This window comes from Stegostoma tigrinum, chromosome 22 (genome assembly GCF_030684315.1).
Source record: "Stegostoma tigrinum isolate sSteTig4 chromosome 22, sSteTig4.hap1, whole genome shotgun sequence".
Classification (NCBI taxonomy): Eukaryota; Metazoa; Chordata; class Chondrichthyes; order Orectolobiformes; family Stegostomatidae; genus Stegostoma; species Stegostoma tigrinum.
Genome location: NC_081375.1, coordinates 4,158,065 through 4,177,488, shown reverse-complemented (window position 1 = coordinate 4,177,488; position 19,424 = coordinate 4,158,065). Strand labels below are relative to the sequence as shown.

At 43.4% G+C, this 19,424-nt stretch overlaps 1 protein-coding gene across 1 annotated transcript in view; it reads left to right on the top strand.

Moving 5' to 3' along the window:
- wu:fj29h11 (uncharacterized) overlaps nucleotides 1–19,424 on the top strand; it is a 140,884-nt gene that overhangs the window by 47,585 nt on the left and 73,875 nt on the right. Inside the window, exons 9-15 of the mRNA XM_059653587.1 lie at nucleotides 53–313; nucleotides 4,921–5,095; nucleotides 6,173–6,339; nucleotides 7,439–7,567; nucleotides 11,599–11,780; nucleotides 11,893–12,101; nucleotides 18,897–19,130. Coding sequence (XP_059509570.1) covers nucleotides 53–313; nucleotides 4,921–5,095; nucleotides 6,173–6,339; nucleotides 7,439–7,567; nucleotides 11,599–11,780; nucleotides 11,893–12,101; nucleotides 18,897–19,130 — 1,357 coding nt within the window. The remainder of the gene's footprint in view (nucleotides 1–52; nucleotides 314–4,920; nucleotides 5,096–6,172; nucleotides 6,340–7,438; nucleotides 7,568–11,598; nucleotides 11,781–11,892; nucleotides 12,102–18,896; nucleotides 19,131–19,424) is intronic.

The window sequence follows — 19,424 nt, the reverse complement described above, 5'->3', positions numbered from 1 at the left end:
TCATTGAAATAAAAGAAAATGAATTAATCTTTGTTGAAATCATGTTGAATAGACATTGGGGAAGGCTTCAAGCACAGAACGAGCTGCTATAGACAAGGCAAAGAATCGAGTTCAGAATGAAATAGAAGAGGAAGTGAATAATCGTTTCAACAAAGTTAAGAAAAGTGTGATGGACCCGTTTGGTGGACCACATCTGTATTCTACCAGTGGATCTCTGGAACTCCGGAAGCAGTATGCCTCTATGACAGCAGCAGATACAATCCTTCAGGTGTTCTTAAATGTAAAGGATGTCTTCAGTGGTAGAATGACTAAGGTAAGCAATTTTGTTTCGGCAACATTAAAATCCTGATTTGTTGTGTGAAGCAATAGCATAATAATGACTGGTGTTGGCTGTGCAAGAATCTCATCTGTGCAAGGTGAGCGAACTGTATGTTTGTTGGGCAGCCCCCCTCCATTTTGCAGATTGCTCCATTATCGACGGTAAAGTGTTTTATTAGCACAAGGCTATACCACTCTCCAATTAAAATATATTTAACAAGTTCAGCAGAAATAATAATTACGAGGTTTCCCTGACTGAGAGAATGATTTTATTATAGAACATAGAACAATACAGCACAGTACAGACCCTTCGACACCCCCCCCCCCCCGTAGTACCGAACTTTTACCCGAATCCTGAGGTCTATCTAACCTCCATTGCTACCTTATACGATCATCCATATGCCTATCTAATAGCCGCTTAAATGCCCCTAATGAGGCCGACTCCAAATAGGAAGGCTTTGGAGGGATATGGGCCAAATGCTGGCAAATGGGACCAGACTAATCTAGAATATCTGGTTGGCATAGATAAGTAGGACACATGTTTCCATGCTGTACAGCTCTATAACTCTATACTGCTGACTCCTAACTGGCTTTCTGGGCCATTTCAGAAGAGGATCAGTTCAAGGGCAACGCTGTTAATAATAATAAAGACATGATGTCAAATGTATGTGTTCGCAGGTGCAAAGTTGAAAAGCCATGGTGACCAGTTCAAAAAGAACACAAAAGAATATACAATCCTTGAGGTGCAAAGGTTCCAACCTGAAACTACAATCGTTTCAGTTGATGTTTATATCCTCAGCTGTAGTGGATATTTCAGTTGTCCTTTGAGTTCTTAGTATTCCAATGTTTCTTTTCAGTTTGTGTTTACCATGTACTGGTTTCCTTCTTAAAAGGTTGAGAGTGTTTTCTCCAAATCCATTCTTTTCCTGCTCAGTCACGAGCAGCACCCTGAAATACATCCGGAATATGTATCCCAATGTGTTAATTCCTGGTTTCCAACATGATAATTGCAGGTGATGCCTTTAGTCTCAAGTATGTGAACCTTATTTCATAGGTGTAAAATAAAATAGGAGAAGAGTTTCTGATGAAGAGTCATCTAGATTCGAAACATTAGTTTGCTGTCTGTCCATGGATGCTGCCTGACCCTCTGTGATCACCAGCATTTGTTGTTTTCCAGACAGTGTCTTCACACCTGACTCGATTCAGTTTCCTTTTATAAAAGATGTTAATTTCAATTCTGTTTATTCTTTTCACATTGGTTTCACAAATATTGGTAACCAACCGAATGGTATGGCCATTTACAGTCAGTGCTCTTTCCTTTTTTGAAACCATTTTGGACACAGATATTAAAATCAAATTATATAATTGGAAAAATAATTGTCCATTTTTATCACTACTATGACAGGCGTTAACTGACTCAGAATCTCTCTGCATACTTTGACCACTTTGTTGTGGAACTAGTGAATCGTAATCACTCTAGGGACTATCTTCAGCTGTAATTTTTATAGATGTTCTTATTTTTAAAATAGTAGTTGCTTGTACTGATTATGTAAAAAAGTCAGTCAGAGCTAGGAGCACAAGTAGGCCATTGAGCCCCTCTAACCAGCTCTTCCATTTAACCTGATTTCATCTCAGCCTCAACTGCATTTTCCTCTCTGCTCTCCATAATCCTTCAACCTGTTACTGATTAAAATTCTGCCCATATCTGCCTTAGATTTACACAATGTCCCAGCATCATGGCATTCTGGGGTAATGAGTTCCACAGATTCACAACCCTCTGAGTGAAGTAACTCCTCCACCTCTCTGTTTTAAATCTGCTGCCTCTTATCCTAAAACTGAGACCTCTCATTCTAGGTTGCCCCATCTTCTCCGCGCCTACATTAACAAACCCCTTTAGCATCTTTTATACCTCAATTAGATCTCCTTTCATTATCCTAAACTCCAGAGAGTGTAGGTATAAACTGCTCAATCTGTCTTCATAAGACTAACCCCTCATCATTAGAATAATTTCAATGAACTTCATGTGAACTCCCTCCAATGCAACTATGTCCCTCCTCAAAGGGACCAAAACTGTATGCAGTACTCCTTGGAGTCTCACGAATACCTTGTTGAGTAATGCGACTTCTTTATGCTTATTAATTTAGCAGTAAATGTCAACATATGCCTTCCTTATAATCTACTGTACCTGCACATGAGTTTTCTGTGATTCTTGCACAAAGTCACCCAGATCCCCTGTACCAAAGCATTCTGAAGTTTCTCTCCATTTAGATAATAAATTGCTTTCCTATTCTTCTGACCAAAATGGATAACTTCATCCTTTATCCATGTTAAACTCCATATGACAAGTTTTGGCTCATGGACCTAACCTACCCATATCCATTTGTAAATTCCTTATTTCTTTATTGCAACTCACTTTCCCATTTATTTCAGTAAATGGGAAGTTATTTACTGAGTATCTGTAGCTGCAATGGAACACTGTATCCCTGAGAAACCTCTCTATCTCCATGATTCCACCCCAGAGTTAGACTGCTTTCGCTGTGTTTGTGCACACTGGCTAAAACAAAACTCCCCTTCCAGAAAAGTCCAAATTCTGCTGTCCCCTTCTACGTTGGCCACTAGAGAATTCTGGGAAAGAAGAGAACCAGCTGCAAGAAGCAATGCCGGTGAAACAGTCTTGTTGCAAAATTGCTGGATCTGAAACTTTCAGTCAGCTGTGTCCGCTGTGTGAAGTTATAAAATGATTTATAAATCAGCAGCGTTCAATATATTGAGAACCCATGCATTTCATGGGTCTTGACGTTTTGCGTGTCTTAGTAACATTTTTGTGAGTATCTGTTGGTAGAAGTTTCACCGTACATCCCCTGCAAAATGCATTTTCTTATATGTTTCAGTTTAGTAGAATAAATTGTCTTTAAGTGGTGTTTGACACATTGTAGTTATTCTGTACTGGTTGGTAGAAGGGGGATATTATCTGGCAGCTACTTTTAAGCAGAATGTTGAGAAGTAGGATGGCATCACGATAGTGTCTATCATAGTCTATCAAATATGATGGTTGCTAGTCTTTGAAAAACAAAACCACCTTCATCAATGGGTTATGTGTGATTGACAAGTTAATGGAATCCACTTGTATTCCTTTCTTTGGTAACTGGTACCAACATGGAAACAGGAGCGGGCTGCTCAGCCCCTCAATCCTGTCTACCATTCAGTGAGCTCATGGCTGATCTGTGGCCTAACTCCACAAACCTGACTTTGACACATATCCCTTCTACTTAAAAAAAATTCCATCTATCTCAAATTTAAAATTAACAGCTGGCCCAGCCTCCACTGCCATTTGTGCAAGAGAGTTCCAAAACTCTCCCATTCTTTGTATGTGGAGGAGCTTCCTAACATCTCCCCCGAATGGCCTAGCCCTAATTCTTTGGCTGTGCCACTTGGTTTTGGAATCCTCAACTAGTGGGGATTGTTTATCAACCTTGTCTTTTCCTGTTAATATCTCTAAGACTTTGATCAGATCTCCTGGAATCTCTTACAAATTCCAGAGACAACAGGCCTAATTTGCATTATCTCTCCTCATAACTTAGCCCCATGGAGTCTACACAACATTCTTGTAAACCTCCTCCCTGGGAACTCCCTCCAAGACCAATATAAGGTGTGGTGCCCAGATTTGCTCACAGTACTTCAAGGAAGTCAGAGAACATAGAACATTACAGCACAGTACAGGCCCTTCGGCCCTCGATGTTGCACCGACCTGTGAAACCAAACTGAAGCCCATCTAACCTACACTATTCCATTATCATCCATATGTTTATCCAATGACCAGTTAAATGCCCTTAAAGTTGGCGAGTCTACTACTGTTGCAGGCAGGGCATTCCACACCCTTATTACTCTCCGTCTAGTCCAACCGGGGTTTTGTATAACTGCAGCATAATGTCTGCATCCTTATGCCCCAGACCTCTGGGTATAAAGGCTAGTGTTCTGTAGCTTTCTTGATAATTTTCTGCAATCACATTAAGCAGTTTTTTTTTGTTGAAAGCCCACCTCTACGTTGAATAGGCACAAAATTTGAGATCAGCCTCCCTGGGGTTGAGGTCAGGTTGGGAGATGTACAGTTTGTGTTGGTGACTGAATGAGTTTGCAATCTCAGTGTTAAGCTGAAGGAAGTTACTACATATCCACAAATGTTCTAGCAACAGTGTCGTCCTACCACAGCATATTGTCAGCTGGGAAATCTTATTCATTATGTAGTTGAGGGCCTGTTGCAGCTATTACCCTTAGTGCTGTTTGCAACTGGAGAGGTATATAATGTATATAAAAAGTGTTGAACATTATTTAATTGTTTCTTATTTGGCTCTATCCTTCATCTTTTATGTAACGTTCCCAACCATGATCTTAAGATTGATTTTTTTCCTCCCCCCCTTTATATAAATCTTCCTTTGGATTTACCCTTTTTAAAGCCCTTCTGCTGTTTTAGCTGACTGTCTGCTCTCTGCTTTTAGTTTCATGTAACTTCTCAGTGTTTACACAAAACCTACTGTGGAAAAAATATCTGAAAAGATGTTGTCTCTGACACATTTAATAGTTGTCTATTTCCTCCTCCTGCAGTATGTTCAGGAATTCCTGATCAAGATAGGAGAAGATCGTTTGGCCCGATCACTCTTTCAGTTGGCCATTTGCTGTGGTTCCCTGGAAATTCCCGAGGACTTGGTAGCAAAACAGAAACCAGACAAGGCAGTTGTAAATATAGCAGAGGACAATGAAACTCCACTTCCCAGTGAAGGTACGTTATGGTTCGCAATCCTATTGAATCAAATGGGGAGGCCGCGATTTTACAAATATTAACAAAAACAATCATGTCATTGTAATTGAGAAGGAACACATTGTTAAAGTGAACAGCACAATGAGGTTCCACTCAAAAGAGAGCAAAATACTGCAGATGCTGAAAATTTGAAGGAAACACAGAATGTTGGAGAATCGCAATAGGTCTGACAACCTCTGTGGAGAAAGAAATAGAGGTGAAGTTTCAACTGAAGAAGAATACACCGGACTGTTTCACTCACTAAAGTTGCTGCCAGACCTGCTTCTCCAGCTTCCTCTGTGTTTGAGTTCCTCTTGGTGGATTGTTACTCCAGAAGATTGCCTGCTTTCATCAACAACATCTTGCAATTTTTTAACATCATTGACGCAGTAAAATTCCAAAATTTTTCATCATGTTTAAAGCTTCTTATATCGGTTTCTTCCCAGTTGTGCTTCTCTTCACTCAGAATGATGACTATCCCTCTGCTCTGAAGCCAGTTATCTGCCCATGTTTATTTATGCAGGGCTGAATCTTCTGAGCTTTCCCTCTCCCCAGCTTCAAACTGTGCTTTTGTGATGCAGCTGCACTATGCACAATTTATTGGAGCTATTTGGGAGCAAAATGGTAGCTCAGTGTTTTGCACTGCTGCCTTACAGCACCAGGGACCTGGGTTCGATTCCACTCTCGGGCCACTGTCCGTATGGAGTTTGCACGTTTTCCCCGTGTCTGCGTGTCCTCCAGGTGCTCCGGTTTCCTCCCACAGTCCAAAGATGTGAATGTTAGATGGATTGGCCATGCTAATTTGCCACAGTGTTCAGGGATGTACAAGCTAAGTGGATTAGCCATGGGAAATGCAGAGTTAGAGGAATACAGTAGGAGTATAACTGGGTGGGATGCTCTTCAGAGGGTCAGTGAGGACTCCATGGGTGGCATGGCCTGCTTCCACACTGTTAGGGATTCTATTATTGTACTTCTCCATTGGCCTGATAGCCCACTATTATTCTTGATGAGCATTTTGTTGCTAAGTTTATTCCTACTCAAATTTGCTTTGGCCTTTAGGATCTGTAAGAGAGTATTTGGAAAAGACCCTCTCCACTGTGACTGGATACTTGAGTCTTGTCTATTTATGCAAACTGGAGAAAAAATTAATTGATCACTTCAAATTGAAAAGCTTTGTTCACATGGGACATGGCACTTTCCTCGAATATCTGCTGAAACACTCTCAGGTAAGCGTATGCTCTGTTTAAGATAAATCTTCCACTTGTTTTAGTGAAAGTTAGGAAAAGCTTTAAGTGCATTTCATCTCTTCCACGTTTGGGCTTTGTGGTTCACAAAGGTGAAAGGACATTGTACTACACGTTTCTCAGTCTTATTTCCATTGAGTGTTTATTGGCTATTGTTTTTTCAGAAAATCTGAAACTTAAACAGTACAGTTTTCAATTGTGCATGTACTCACTGAGAAAAAATCATCTCCTCAGAAAAGAAAACTCTGTGTTGTGTTTTTTTCCTAGTATCTTCCCATTAAACCGATCAAGATGGATTCGGGGTTGATGAGCTCTGTTCACTAATGGATGAGAGTGTGGTGCAGATTAAAGCCAATAGAGGAGTTCAATCCCTGCACTGGCTGTAGTAGTCTATGGAGGCTAGCTTTCTCACCTCTACAGCTGGGAGTAGCTACCTTCAAACAGTACACCAACAATTATCTCCCTCGAATGGAGAGAAATGCCTATGGTCCTCTTGGACTATGGCACCATACTATAGAATAATTGGTTGCTGTTTTCAACATATTGCCAGTGTCTGAACCTAGCAGGGAGGTCATCTCATTTTTCAAGTTACTGGGAGTGATACTTTCATGATGTACAAATCCTGCTCGATGTGTTTTCCTGTTGAAATTAGGATCAAAAATGTGGTTGATTGGTTGATCTATAGGTTTTATATGTTCTCCTCACATACAAACAGCTCCATGAAAGAATCGATTCAGAGATAGTAGGAGCTGCAGATGCTGGAGAATCTGAGCTAACAAAGTGTGGAGCTGGAGGAACGCAGCAGGCCAAGCAGCATCAGAGGAGCAAGAAGGCTGATGTTTCAGGTCTGGACCCTTCATCTGAATTCAGATTTCTGAAGAAGGGTCCGGACCAGAAATGTCAGCTTTCCTGCTCCTAAGATGCTGCTTGGCCTGCTGTGTTCATCCAGCTCCACACCATGTTATCTGTGAAAGAATCAAAACTGCTTTTGAGTGTCAAACAGTAGGTTTGCACTTGATTAGAATGATTGAAAGTGAAAGATTTCTCATGTGTGGTAGTAAAGTTCTGTTTTGTTACACAGCTGCTAGAAGAAACTGCTGGGGGAAGTCTGTTTCTACATCCACAAGATGCTGGAACTTGTGGACTCCAACCAAGTCACCAAGATGTGTATGAGTTCATCAGGCAATGTGGAAGCCTGGAGGAGTCTATGGTAAATAAGCCTGCTGGCATGGGGGAGCAGAGATACAATATGTTTGGCATCTTGCAGAATGATGTAAACTTGTGGTGGGAAAGCACAGTATGATAGGCACAATTTATGTAAATGACATTTCCGGTGTCATAATGTTCTCATGAATTTCACTGATTCTAATTTGTACAGTTGTAGCCTGGCTATCACTTGACAATGACTTTTCTTCCAACACTCATGACCTCCGTTTGACACCCCCCCCCCCCCCACCCCCCACAAAAGCCTGTTTCTTGACACTCTCCAGTGTGTCATTCACAGACTGCTGTCAGCAGCAAATCTCAGAACTGTTTCAGTTTCTACACAGAATCCCTACAATGCAGAAAGAGGCTGTAGGCTGACAATAATCCAGCTCTGGCTCTCTGCCACTTATCTCAACCACACTAATGTTTCTGTGCCGTCAGATAGCTCATTCTATTTTTGGTACTGGACAAGCAGACATTCCCTCCAGTTAAACTGTAGGTGCAGTCTTCAATTCCCAGTGATCCCTCCAAGGCCACCAATACCATCCCTCTCCATGGCAATCACTAGGAACCGAATTGGATTCTTCTCCAGGTTACCCTGGAATGAGTAGCTGACAACATATATTCATGCTATGCCGTTTCCCCCTCCCGAACTCGGCCTGTGCCTCAGTTCAGCATTTAAAATCCTTGCCCATACCTTTTCATTGCCTTTTCGCCTCAACTACTCAATTAACACTGAGCCATCCCCTCACATTCAACTCTCCCTAAACTCCTGGTCATCCAAAACTCTGCTACTCAAGTCTTCAAGCAATTGTGATCACTCCCGATCATTTATGGGATGTGAGCACTGCTGGCTAGGCCAGTGTTTATGGTCCATCCCGAACTCCACTTGAAAAGGTGATGGGAATCTTCGGTGCAGAATGACTGCAGTCCATGTCGTGTAGGGACTCCCAGAGTGAGACGAACTGGGCCCCTATTCCATCCCCTATTCCCAATTCCTCCGCCTCCGCCGCATCTGCTCCCACGATGAGGCATTCCACTCCCGCACATCCTAGATGTCCAAGTTCTTCAAGGACCGCAACTTTCCCCCCACAGTGGTCGAGAACGCCCTTGACCGCGTCTCCCGCATTTCCCGCAACACATCCCTCACACCCCGTCCCCGCCACAACCGCCCTAAGAGGATCCCCCTCGTTCTCACACACCACCCCACCAACCTCCGGATACAACGCATCATCCTCCGACACTTCCGCCATCTACAATCCGACCCCACCACCCAAGACATTTTCCATCCCCACCCTTGTCTGCTTTCCGGAGAGACCACTCTCTCCGTGACTCCCTTGTTCGCTCCACACTGCCCTTCAACCCCACCACACCCGGCACCTTCCCCTGCAACCGCAGGAAATGCTACACTTGCCCCCACACCTCCTCCCTCACCCCCATCCCAGGCCCCAAGATGACTTTCCATATTAAGCAGAGGTTCACCTGCACATCTGCCAATGTGGTATACTGTATCCATTGTACCTGGTGTGGCTTCCTCTACATTGGGGAAACCAAGCGGAGGCTTGGGGACCGCTTTGCAGAACACCTCTGCTCGGTTCGCAATAAACAACTGCACCTCCCAGTCGCGAACCATTTCCACTCCCCCTCCCATTTTTTAGATGACATGTCCATCATGGGCCTCCTGCAGTGCCACAGTGATGCCACCCGAAGGTTGCAGGAACAGCAACTCATATTCTGCTTGGGAACCCTGCAGCCTAATGGTATCAATGTGGACTTCACCAAGCCCAGTTCGTCCCCTCCCTCCATTGCATCACACAACCAGCCCAGCTCATCCCTTCCCCCCCACTGCATCCCAAAACCAGCCCAGCCTGTCTCTGCCTCCCTAACCTGTTCTTCCTCTCACCCATCCCTTCCTCCCACCTCAAGCCTCACCTCCATTTCCTACCTACTAACCTCATCCCACCTCCTTGACCTGTCCATCTTCCCTGGACTGACCTATCCCCTCCCTACCTCCCCACCTATACTCTCCTCTCCACCTACCTTCTTTTCTCTCCATTTTCGGTCCGCCTCCCCCTCTCTCCCTATTTATTCCAGAAGCCTCACCCCATCCCCCTCTCTGATGAAGGGTCTAGGCCCGAAACGTCAGCTTTTGTGCTCCTGAGATGCTGCTTGGCCTGCTGTGTTCATCCAGCTCCACACTTTGTTATCTTGGATTCTCCAGCATCTGCAGTTCCCATTATCAGAGGATATTGACAGACTGGTCAAGTGAGCGGTGGTAAATGGAACTCAATCCCAAGGGTGTGAGGCAATACACTTGGAAAGAGTTAACAAGGGAAGGTACTAGGTACTATGCATGTTGAGACCTTGAAATGTACTGAAGGTCAGATGTACATGTCTACAGATCCTTGAAGTTAGAAGAATAGGCAGATGAAGTGGTTAAGAAAGCGTATGGGATACTTGCCTTTATTAGCAGGGAGGTGGTGCTAGGACTCTATGGTCATAACTGGAGTAATGCATTGCAATATAGCAGGATGAGATTGTACAAGAGAAAGTGCAGAGGAGATTTATCAGGATGTTGCCTGACTGGCAGGTCTGAGCTACGTAGAAAGATTGGATAGGCTAGAATGGCTTTTTTGAGGAACAGCAAAGGTTGAGAAGGACCTGATAGTGGTGTATAAGGTATTAAGAGCCATTGATGGAAGGGAGGTCAATAACCAGGTGTTTGGATTTAACGTGAGAGGTAGAAGGCTGAGAGGAGAGTTAACAGAAAATTCACTCCAAGGAGAGTGGGAATCTGGAACTCACTGTCTGATAGGAGGGTTGAGTCAGAAGCTTGTGTAATATTTGTGCAGTATTTGGATTTTCACTGGCACTGCCATTGTGCCTGGAGCTAAGGACCAAGAGCTGGTAAGTGTATTGAGATCTTTGTTGACACAGCAGAATGGATTGTGTCTTTCTGTGCAGTAAACGTCCAAGTCTGTTAGGACTTTCACCCAGAGACAGGAGAAGGGAGGTGATAGGATGGCGTGTGGCTTGGAAGGGAAGTTGCAGGTGGTTGTATTCCTGTTTTATCATTCTCATCCTCGTTTTCAAATTCATCCATGGCCTTACCCCAACTGCCTCTTTACTTTCCTCCAGCACAACGATCCTTCATATCTATAGTTTTCTAATTCTAGTCACTTGTGAATTCCTGTTTTTCATTGCTCTAACCCTGGTGACCAAGCCATCAGCCACTAAGGGCCTAAGCAATTGGTGTTTCCCTTGTATACTTCTCCTTGCTTTCCTTCTGCAAGTTGCTCCTTAAAATCTATTTGACCAAGCATTGTCATTGCTTTATGATGTTCAGTGGTAATTTAGTTTCTAATGCTTCTGTGAAACACCTTGGGGCATTGTAGTACATTAAAGATAGGTCATAAATTGCATAAACAAATATAAAAATTGTTGGTGCTTCTGCTGCTCTTGTGAAAGTCAGCCAAATGTCTGAGTTTTCTAATGGCTGGTCATTCCTAAGCGCACACCTTGATGAAGTCTGGGAATGGGCTGCTTACCCGCTCCCACCAATCACAAGATCATGGATAAACAAGGGAAGTGAAAAGATACTTTTTAAAAGACAATCTTGATCTTGGTAAACAGCCATTTTCTTTCTGGCCCTGATTTTCAGTGTTACAGGTTCTGTTAGATTTGTAATCAGTAATTTGCTTCACAAATTACATTGCCTTCAGGCCTTTCTGTTGTTGCTTTCTGCTTTTCATTTTCTGGTTTCCACTCAATCTCAATAAAGTTGTGCAAAAAATTGGAGTTTTCTGAATAGCCCTGGATTGCCAACCTAATGTTTAGTTTTATGATGATTGGCAGTTAGCTACTTAATACTGTTTGGGCATGTTCTGAGGTCACAAGTCGAGTTATCTGAACAATATCACTTATGTGATTCTTGCCTAATACAGTTTTATACAGCTCTTGTGAAACACCGTGATCCAGTTAATTATGTTAAGAGTGATATCCAGGTCTAATGGACATATCGTTCTCTGACTTCAGTTTCCAGCAATCGAGGCTGCACTGCGTAATCAGTTTCGGGTGAGAGATATCAAGCAACTTGGATATGGGACATTGTCCAAGATAGTGAAGACGGTACAACGCCAAACCAAGTCGCACACTGGGCATAACAATCCTCACAGCTTGGTGCTGTATGAAACCACACTGTTAATTGAAGAATCTAGGTGAGGCCCCGAGAAATGAAACTCATTGTGTCCAAGGAATTGCTGCAACATTTTTAAAAAATAAATATTGTTTGGCTTTGATTAATAAAAAATATTAATTTTGTCTTTAAAGTCACTGCACCATTGATTCAGGCAGTTCTGTTGGGCTCCTTGGGGATCTGAGTCAAGAACAGGCTTTGTCATGTCTGTTGAATGCTCCTTTGTTGGAAGATCTCGCAGAATGGTCACAATGGGAAACAGTATTTGAAGCACAGCATGGTTCACTCAAGGACTTCATCGAAAGGCACTGTGGCAAGAAAGCAGCTCATCTTGGTTGGGAAAGTAGGTGCTTGATTAGTCAATACCAATTATTTAACTGATATTTAACCAATATTTAATTTCTCTCTATTTATGATTATGATTTAATTGTAAGCAATGACCCAGAACACCAATCTATTTGTCTAAGCATTAATGCTGTTTGTACTGTTAGATGTTGGGGTGGGTGGACCTGATAGTCAAAACAATTGGTGCCCACAACTCAAATCCTTTCAGTTGGAAGGAGAAGACAAACTAAAGATAAGAGTGGCTGTTGTGAGACATTGTACAAAGCTGCATCACAATGCTGGAGTTTTCTCATCTTCATTGAACTGCTTGCAAGGTCATGTTATTTACTGTGCTTTTCCCGATTGGAAAAACATTTTCAAAGAACTGGAAGGTCAGGCAGCATCAGTGGAGTTAATGAGCTAGATTTTCATCTCGGAGGCAGGATGCTCATTGGAAAATCTCCTGACGTGATATTTAGCTGTGGGGCAGGAGCATGATCGAGTTCAGCTTGCTGCCTCCAGAGGCAGTTTGGATATCGATATCGGCAAAGCAAAGTCAGAAGGTCCAGACTGAAAACAAAGTGTGCTGGAGATCACAGCGGGTCAGGCAGCGTTCATGGACAGAGAGGGCAAGCTAATGTTTCGAGTCTACATGACTCTTCATCTCAGCTGAAGTGAAGTGTAGGGGGGGCAGTGGGAGGAACATAGAACGTACATAGAACATAGAACATTACAGCACAGTACAGGCCCTTCGGCCGTCGATGTTGTGCCGACCTGTCATACCAATCTGAAGCCCATCTAACCTACACTATTCCATGTACGTCCATATGCTCATCCAATGACGACTTAAATGTACCTAAAGTTGGCGAATCTACTACCGTTGCAGGCAAAGCGTTCCATTCCCTTACTACTCTCTGAGTAAAGAAACTACCTCTGACATCTGTCCTATATCTTTCACCCCTCAATTTAAAGCTAGGCCCCCTCATGCTCGCCGTCACCATCCTAGGAAAAAGGCTCTCCCTATCCACCCTGTCTAACCCTCTGATTATTTTATATGTTTCAATTAAGTCACCTCTCAACCTTCTTCTCTCTAATAAAAACAGCCTCAAGTCCCTCAGCCTTTCCTCGTAAGACCTTCCCTCCATACCAGGCAACATCCCAGTAAATCTCCTCTGCACCCTTTCCAAAGCTTCCACATCCTTCCTATAATGCGGCGACCAGAACTGTACGCAATACTCCAAGTGCGGCTGCACCAGAGTTTTGTACAGCTGCAGCATAAAGGAGGAGAGTCTGATGGAGTGCTGAGGGGTGAAGGATGTTGATAGTGCAGATTAAGTGATGCGAATGTGAGAAAGGCAAACTAAGGGTGTATCTAACTGCCAGGCTGGGAAAGGGGGGTGTGGGTGGGGGCGGTGGGTGGGTGGAGGGGAGAGAGGGTGACAGGGAACGTAACAAGCAAAGCTAAAGGAAAGGGAAGGAGTGGGTTCACAGTCTGAAGGTGTTGAACTCAATATTGAGCCCAGAGGCTGTAAAGTGCCGAGTGTGAAGATGAGATGTTGTTCCTCCAGTTTGCGCTGTGATTCACTGGAACACTGCAGCGTGCTGAGGGCACACACATGGAGCATGTGAGCAGGACGCTGTGTTAAAATAACCAGCTACAGGAAGGTCAGGGTCATGTTTGCGCACGGCCTGGAAATGTTCTGCGAAGCGGGTACCCAGTCTGTGTTTGGTTTCCCCAGTGTAGAGTCGGCCACTTTGGGGACAGTGAATACAACGCACAGGATTGGAGGAGGCCCAGGTGAAAGGCTGCTTCACCTGGAAAGACTGTCCAGGCCCTTGGATGGTGGGCAGGGAGGAGGTGAAGGGGCAGGTTTAGTGCCTTCCGCGGTTACATGGGAAGGAGCCGCGGGAAGGGGATGTGGTGTTGGTGGTTGTGGAATTGGCTAGGGTGTCGCAGAGGGAACAATCCCAGTGAAACGCAGCCAGGAGAGTGGGGTGTAGATGGTTTGGTGATGGCATTCTGCTGGAGCTGTCTGAAATGGAGGAGAACAATCCGTTGAACATGGGGGTTGGTGGGGATGAGAAGTGAGAAGAAGTGGGACGTGATCACATTGTTTACCACAGTAGATGGGAAACCACAGTTTCATAAGAAGCAAGCCATGTTTTGGAAGGCGACATCATCCAAACAGATCTGACATAGATGAAGGAACTAGGAGAGTGGGATGGAGTACTTGCAGGATGTGTGGTATGACGAGCTGCAGCGAGGGTAGCTATGGGAGTCCGTGGCTTTCTAGTGGATGCAGTGAACAGTTTGTTTCCTGAAATGGAGACAGAAAGGTTAAGGAAAGGAAGGGAAGTGTCGGAAATGGACTTGGAAACAATAAGGACTGCAGATGCTGAAAGGCAGAGTCCATAGGTGTGAGGCTGGAAAAGCACAGCCAGTCAGACAGTATCAAATGAGCAGGAAAGTCAATGTTTCAGACCTAAACCCTGCTGCTCCTCTGATGCTGTCTGACCTGCTGAGCTTTTCCAGCCTGTCATACAGACTGTCAGAAATGGACAATGTGAAATTTTTAAGGGGATGGAAATTGAAAGCAAAATGAACAAATTTTTCACAGTGTATTTGGGAGCATGAAGTGGCAACGAAACAGTCATCGATGTACTGAGAGGAAGAATTGTGGGAGGGGACAAGAACAGGGATTCTGCCTGGAGAACATCTGTACCTCCTCCATAAGTTTGTGATTCATTGTATGCTAAGACACTTGGAACAGCAAAACTGGGTCTCTTTGAACTCCGCACAAATTTCAGATAACCCAGCTGGGTTTGGGTTTGCATCCTATCTGGGTGCATCACAGCGAGGTCCAGCAACTGCTCTTCCCAAGATGAAAGAAACTACAGAGGGTCATGAACATAGACCAGTCCATCACACAAGCCAGCCTCCCGTCCACTGGCTCCATCTGTCCTTCCCACTGCCTCAGGAAGATGACCAACATAATCAATGACTCCTCCCACCCTGGTTGTACTCTCCTCCACATTCTTTCACCAGGTAGAAGATGTGGAAGTTTACGCATACAAACAGATTTAGGAACAGCATCTTCACTGCTGTCATCACACCTTTGAATGGGCCTCTGTAATGTTGAGGTTAATCTCCCTCTGCACTTACTCAGCAGCTGTTAGTGTATCTTGCACTCTGTTCTATTACCCTGATGCACTTGTTTGGTGCAATCTGCCTGTAAAGCACATGGGGCAACGCTTTTCACTGTACCTCAGTAAATGTGGCAGTAATAAATCAAATCAAACCAAACCTCCCCAGCCCTTATCCTGTGAGCAAAAATGGGATCTGTGGGAAATTGGGCTGGTACTTTAATATCCATATCTAGCCTGGTATTTTCAATGGCCTTCAGGGTCAGCCTGAATCCAAGAAAATCTTATCACAATGTTTCAGGTCACTGATCTTTCATCAGAACCATCAGATCTGTCGTCAACATGAAATGCTAACTCAGTTTATTTTGTGGATGCTACCTCACTTGTTGAGTATATCCCACATTCTTGATTGTATTTCAACTTTCCAGCATCCATAGCATTTTGCTTTTGAAAAATAAAAATCAGCTTCTGTGGGTGTCTCCCACTTCAGGACTCTAGCTCTCCTCAAGTAGTCCCTGACACATGAGTGGAGTTGAGCAACAGACAAATCAGAGTGTAATTGAACAACAGAATAGGTTTGGGATGTTGAATGACCTATTCCCGTTCCTGTACTGCGGAGAAACTGAGGTTGTCTTGAAGAGGCACCATTTACTTAGCCCAGTGTGTGATGATGCTATGGCTTTAAAGGTTATTTTGTCCTGCTTGTTTTTATAGTGAGGTTGTAAGACAGACGTGACGAGAAGTGTGGGATAATGTGAACAGTTTGGGAGGTCTTGGCTTTATTTTTTAACAGCCCAAATGGGTGTAGCCAGCTCTCACAGGTCCAAACTTTGTGGTTTTTGGTTTTTTCAGTAGCATCAGAAGTTGTTGGGGTCTCAACAGAGTTGGAAGCAAGTTTTCCAGTCATTAAGTTATTCTAAATTCCTCTTTCTTGTTGATTGTATTCTAACTGTAGTTTGTAATTAAATTGTGTTTTGACCAGTCACATTGTATCTGAAACAGACTGTCTAGGTTTGCCTTTAAAATAAGAAAAGCTTAGAGTCTAGGCGACATTCTTAAAATATTTTGAGGGAGCCTGATCTGGTCCATAACACAGGATTTAAAATAGCATGTGCCGTAACAATATAGGTTTGCAAACTGGCATTCTCACTGATTTGAAGTTTAGGTTTTGGTGAAGGAAATGCAGATTTTGTTAGCGAGCATCATCAACATCTTTAAGAAGATTCAGTGACCTTATTTTAATTAATTGTGTTTTAAGAACTTCCTTGCAATTTTTGTCTTTATGATTCCATTAAACTAATTTCCATTCTGTTTGAGTAATTTTTAGCAAAGCTGTTCCTGAAAGAGAAAAGGGCGTTGCTACTTTATCCTTTTATGTACTTCTTGTTGACATCTTGCAACATATAATCAAATTTGACTTCAGTATCCTGCTGAAAGAATCTGAGGCACTGAGCATTTTTAGAACATAGAACACAGAACATTGCTGCGCAGTACAGGCCCTTCGGCCCTCGATGTTGTGCCGACCTGTGAAACCAACCTGAAGCCCATCTAACCTACACTATTCCATTATCATCCATATGTTATATGTCTGTCTGCTTGCCTCATTGTTTGAAGGGGACAATGAAGATACTGTGGCGCTAACTTAAAAGTCTGATTAGGGACAGTCTGCGTGGTTTTATGCAAGGGTTGTTGTGTCTCACAAACTTGATTGAGGATATTGAGGAAGTAACCAAAAAAAAAGATGAGGGCAGAGCAATAGATGTTGTTTCCATGGACGTTAGTAAAACCTTTGACACGGTTCCACGTGGCAGACTAATTTTAAAGTTAGATCACATGGGATTCAGGGTAAGCTTGCCAATTGGGTATATAATTGGCTTGACAGTTGGAGACAGAGAGGGTTAGTTTTCGAACTGGAGGCCTGTGACCAGTGGTGTTCTACAAGGATCACTGCTGGTCCACTTTTGTTTGTCATTTATATGGATGAGAACATGAAACCATGTTAGTAAGTTTGTGGGTGACACCAAAATAGGCAGTATATAGTGGTCAGTGAAGAAGGCTATCTAACGTTACCAATAGATCTTAATCAATTGGGACAATGGGCTTAGGAGTAGCAAATGGAGTTTAATATGGATGAATGCAAGGTATTACATTTTGGTAAAACAAACAAAGACAGTTCTTGTACAATTAATGGTAGGGCCGTGGGTAGTGTTGTAGAACAGAGAGACCCAGGGCTTCAGGTGCATAATTCCTTGAAATTTGCATCACAGGTAGACAGGGGGGTTAAGAAAGCGTTTAGCACGCTTACCTTCATTGCTCAGACCTTTGAGTATAGGAGTTGGGACGTTATGTTGAGGTTGTACAGGATGTTGGTGAGGCCTCTTCTGGAGCACTGTGTCCCTTCTGGTCTCCCTGTTATAGGAAATATTATCAATTTGAGGAAGGTTCAGAAAAGATTTACAGGAATGGTGGTTTTGAGGGGTGACCTTATAGAAGATTATAAAATTATGAGAGGCAAGGTAAATAGCAAGGGTATTTTCCCCAGGGTGTGGGAGTTCAAATCTAGGGGGAATATTTCTAAGGCGAGAGGAGAAAGTTTTAAAAAGGACATGAGAAGCAATGTTTTTTATAGAGAGGACAAAAACAAAGTTGCTAGAAAAGCTCAGCAGGTCTGGCAGCATCTGCGGAGGAGAAAACAGACCCGAAACAGATCAGAAACATTAGCTCTGTTTTTTCCTCCACAGATGCTACCAGGCCTGCAGAGCTTTTCCAGCAACTTTGTTTTTGTTCCTGATTTACAGCATCCGCAGTCCTTTTTTTGACAGAGAGAGTGGTTTTTGTGTGGAATGAGCTGCCAGGGGAAGTGGTGGATACCAGGGGAAGCAGGAGGACCTTGTCGGCTGTGAGGCCCTTGATTGTGTTCATTGATCTGGGCCAATCAGGAAGTCCTGGCCGACCACTATTAACAGGGGATTTAGAATCTCCGCAGTACAGGGGACTGATTCTGAGCTGGTTGGCTACAGGAGGTGTACTGTGCACAAGCAAACAAACAGTGACTTGGTGATGGGATACCAGCCTTTATGCGGTTATTTCAGTGCAGGTTACAACATTTAAAAGACATTTAGTAAGTATAGGTAGTTCTCCTATAAAGCCATAGTTGCATTCTTGCGTAACCTCGCATGATAGAAAATCATGTACTCGGGAAATTGCTGTAGAAAATCACTATTCCTCTACAGCAGAAAGTTCACATTATCCAAACAGTGTCCACTGTTCACCAATCACGTTACAGCCAATTTGTGCAAATGAAACACGTGTTATAACAGAAGTGCCTGTACATGAATAGGAAAGGTTCGGAGGGACACGGGCCAAACGCAGGCAGGTGGGACTAGTTTAGTTTGGGAACATGGTCGGTGTGGTCTAGTTGGACTGAAGGGTCTGTTTCCGTGCTGAATGACTCTATGACTCTATCGGGGAACTTAGCTTTGCTGTAGCCAAAATCTTTTCCCTCCCACCAACCATGCTAAAAGCAACTGTTTATTAATTGCATTACTGTAGGACCATACTATGTATGAAACATTTGTTGTAGATCTTTGTAAGGTGACTACATTTGGAAATAAGTGGTGTATGAAGCTAATCAGGAAACAAGACATGGCAAATATGCTTTCTTTTGCAGGCTCGGCTGTGTTCAATGACCTAGCCGCGATAGAAGTAAAGCCAGGTGTATTATTGAGACTCACCACTAAAACAAGCCCTGATCTCTTTGCTCAAGCAGCCACCTTACATGACCCTGTGGGAACAGCAGGGCATTTAGTTTCCATTGTAGCTGCAGATGGATTAAGAAATGCTCCCTTGGCATTGCTAGCTAATCATGTGGAAACTACTTTGGCAGCAATCGGAGGATCAGAAGGTGAGGTTGTTTTCGTTCAGCAGTGCATTCAAATTTAAAATTACACTTCTGATAATCTGTTCATTGTACACCGAGTACTTCTAATGGCTTGAACTCTGTCTTTGTCTCGGTTGCGGATTAAGAGCTTCATAGTCGACACATAAAAATATATTGTCTCATGTTAAGGCGATTGCATTAGGAGTGAGTGAGTCTGAACATGACTTTCTCTAAAACTGTTTCGAACTCTGATGTGCCACAGCATGCCTCGAGTTCAGATGTTCTGGGGTTATCGATGCCAGATCCAACTTGTGGTGT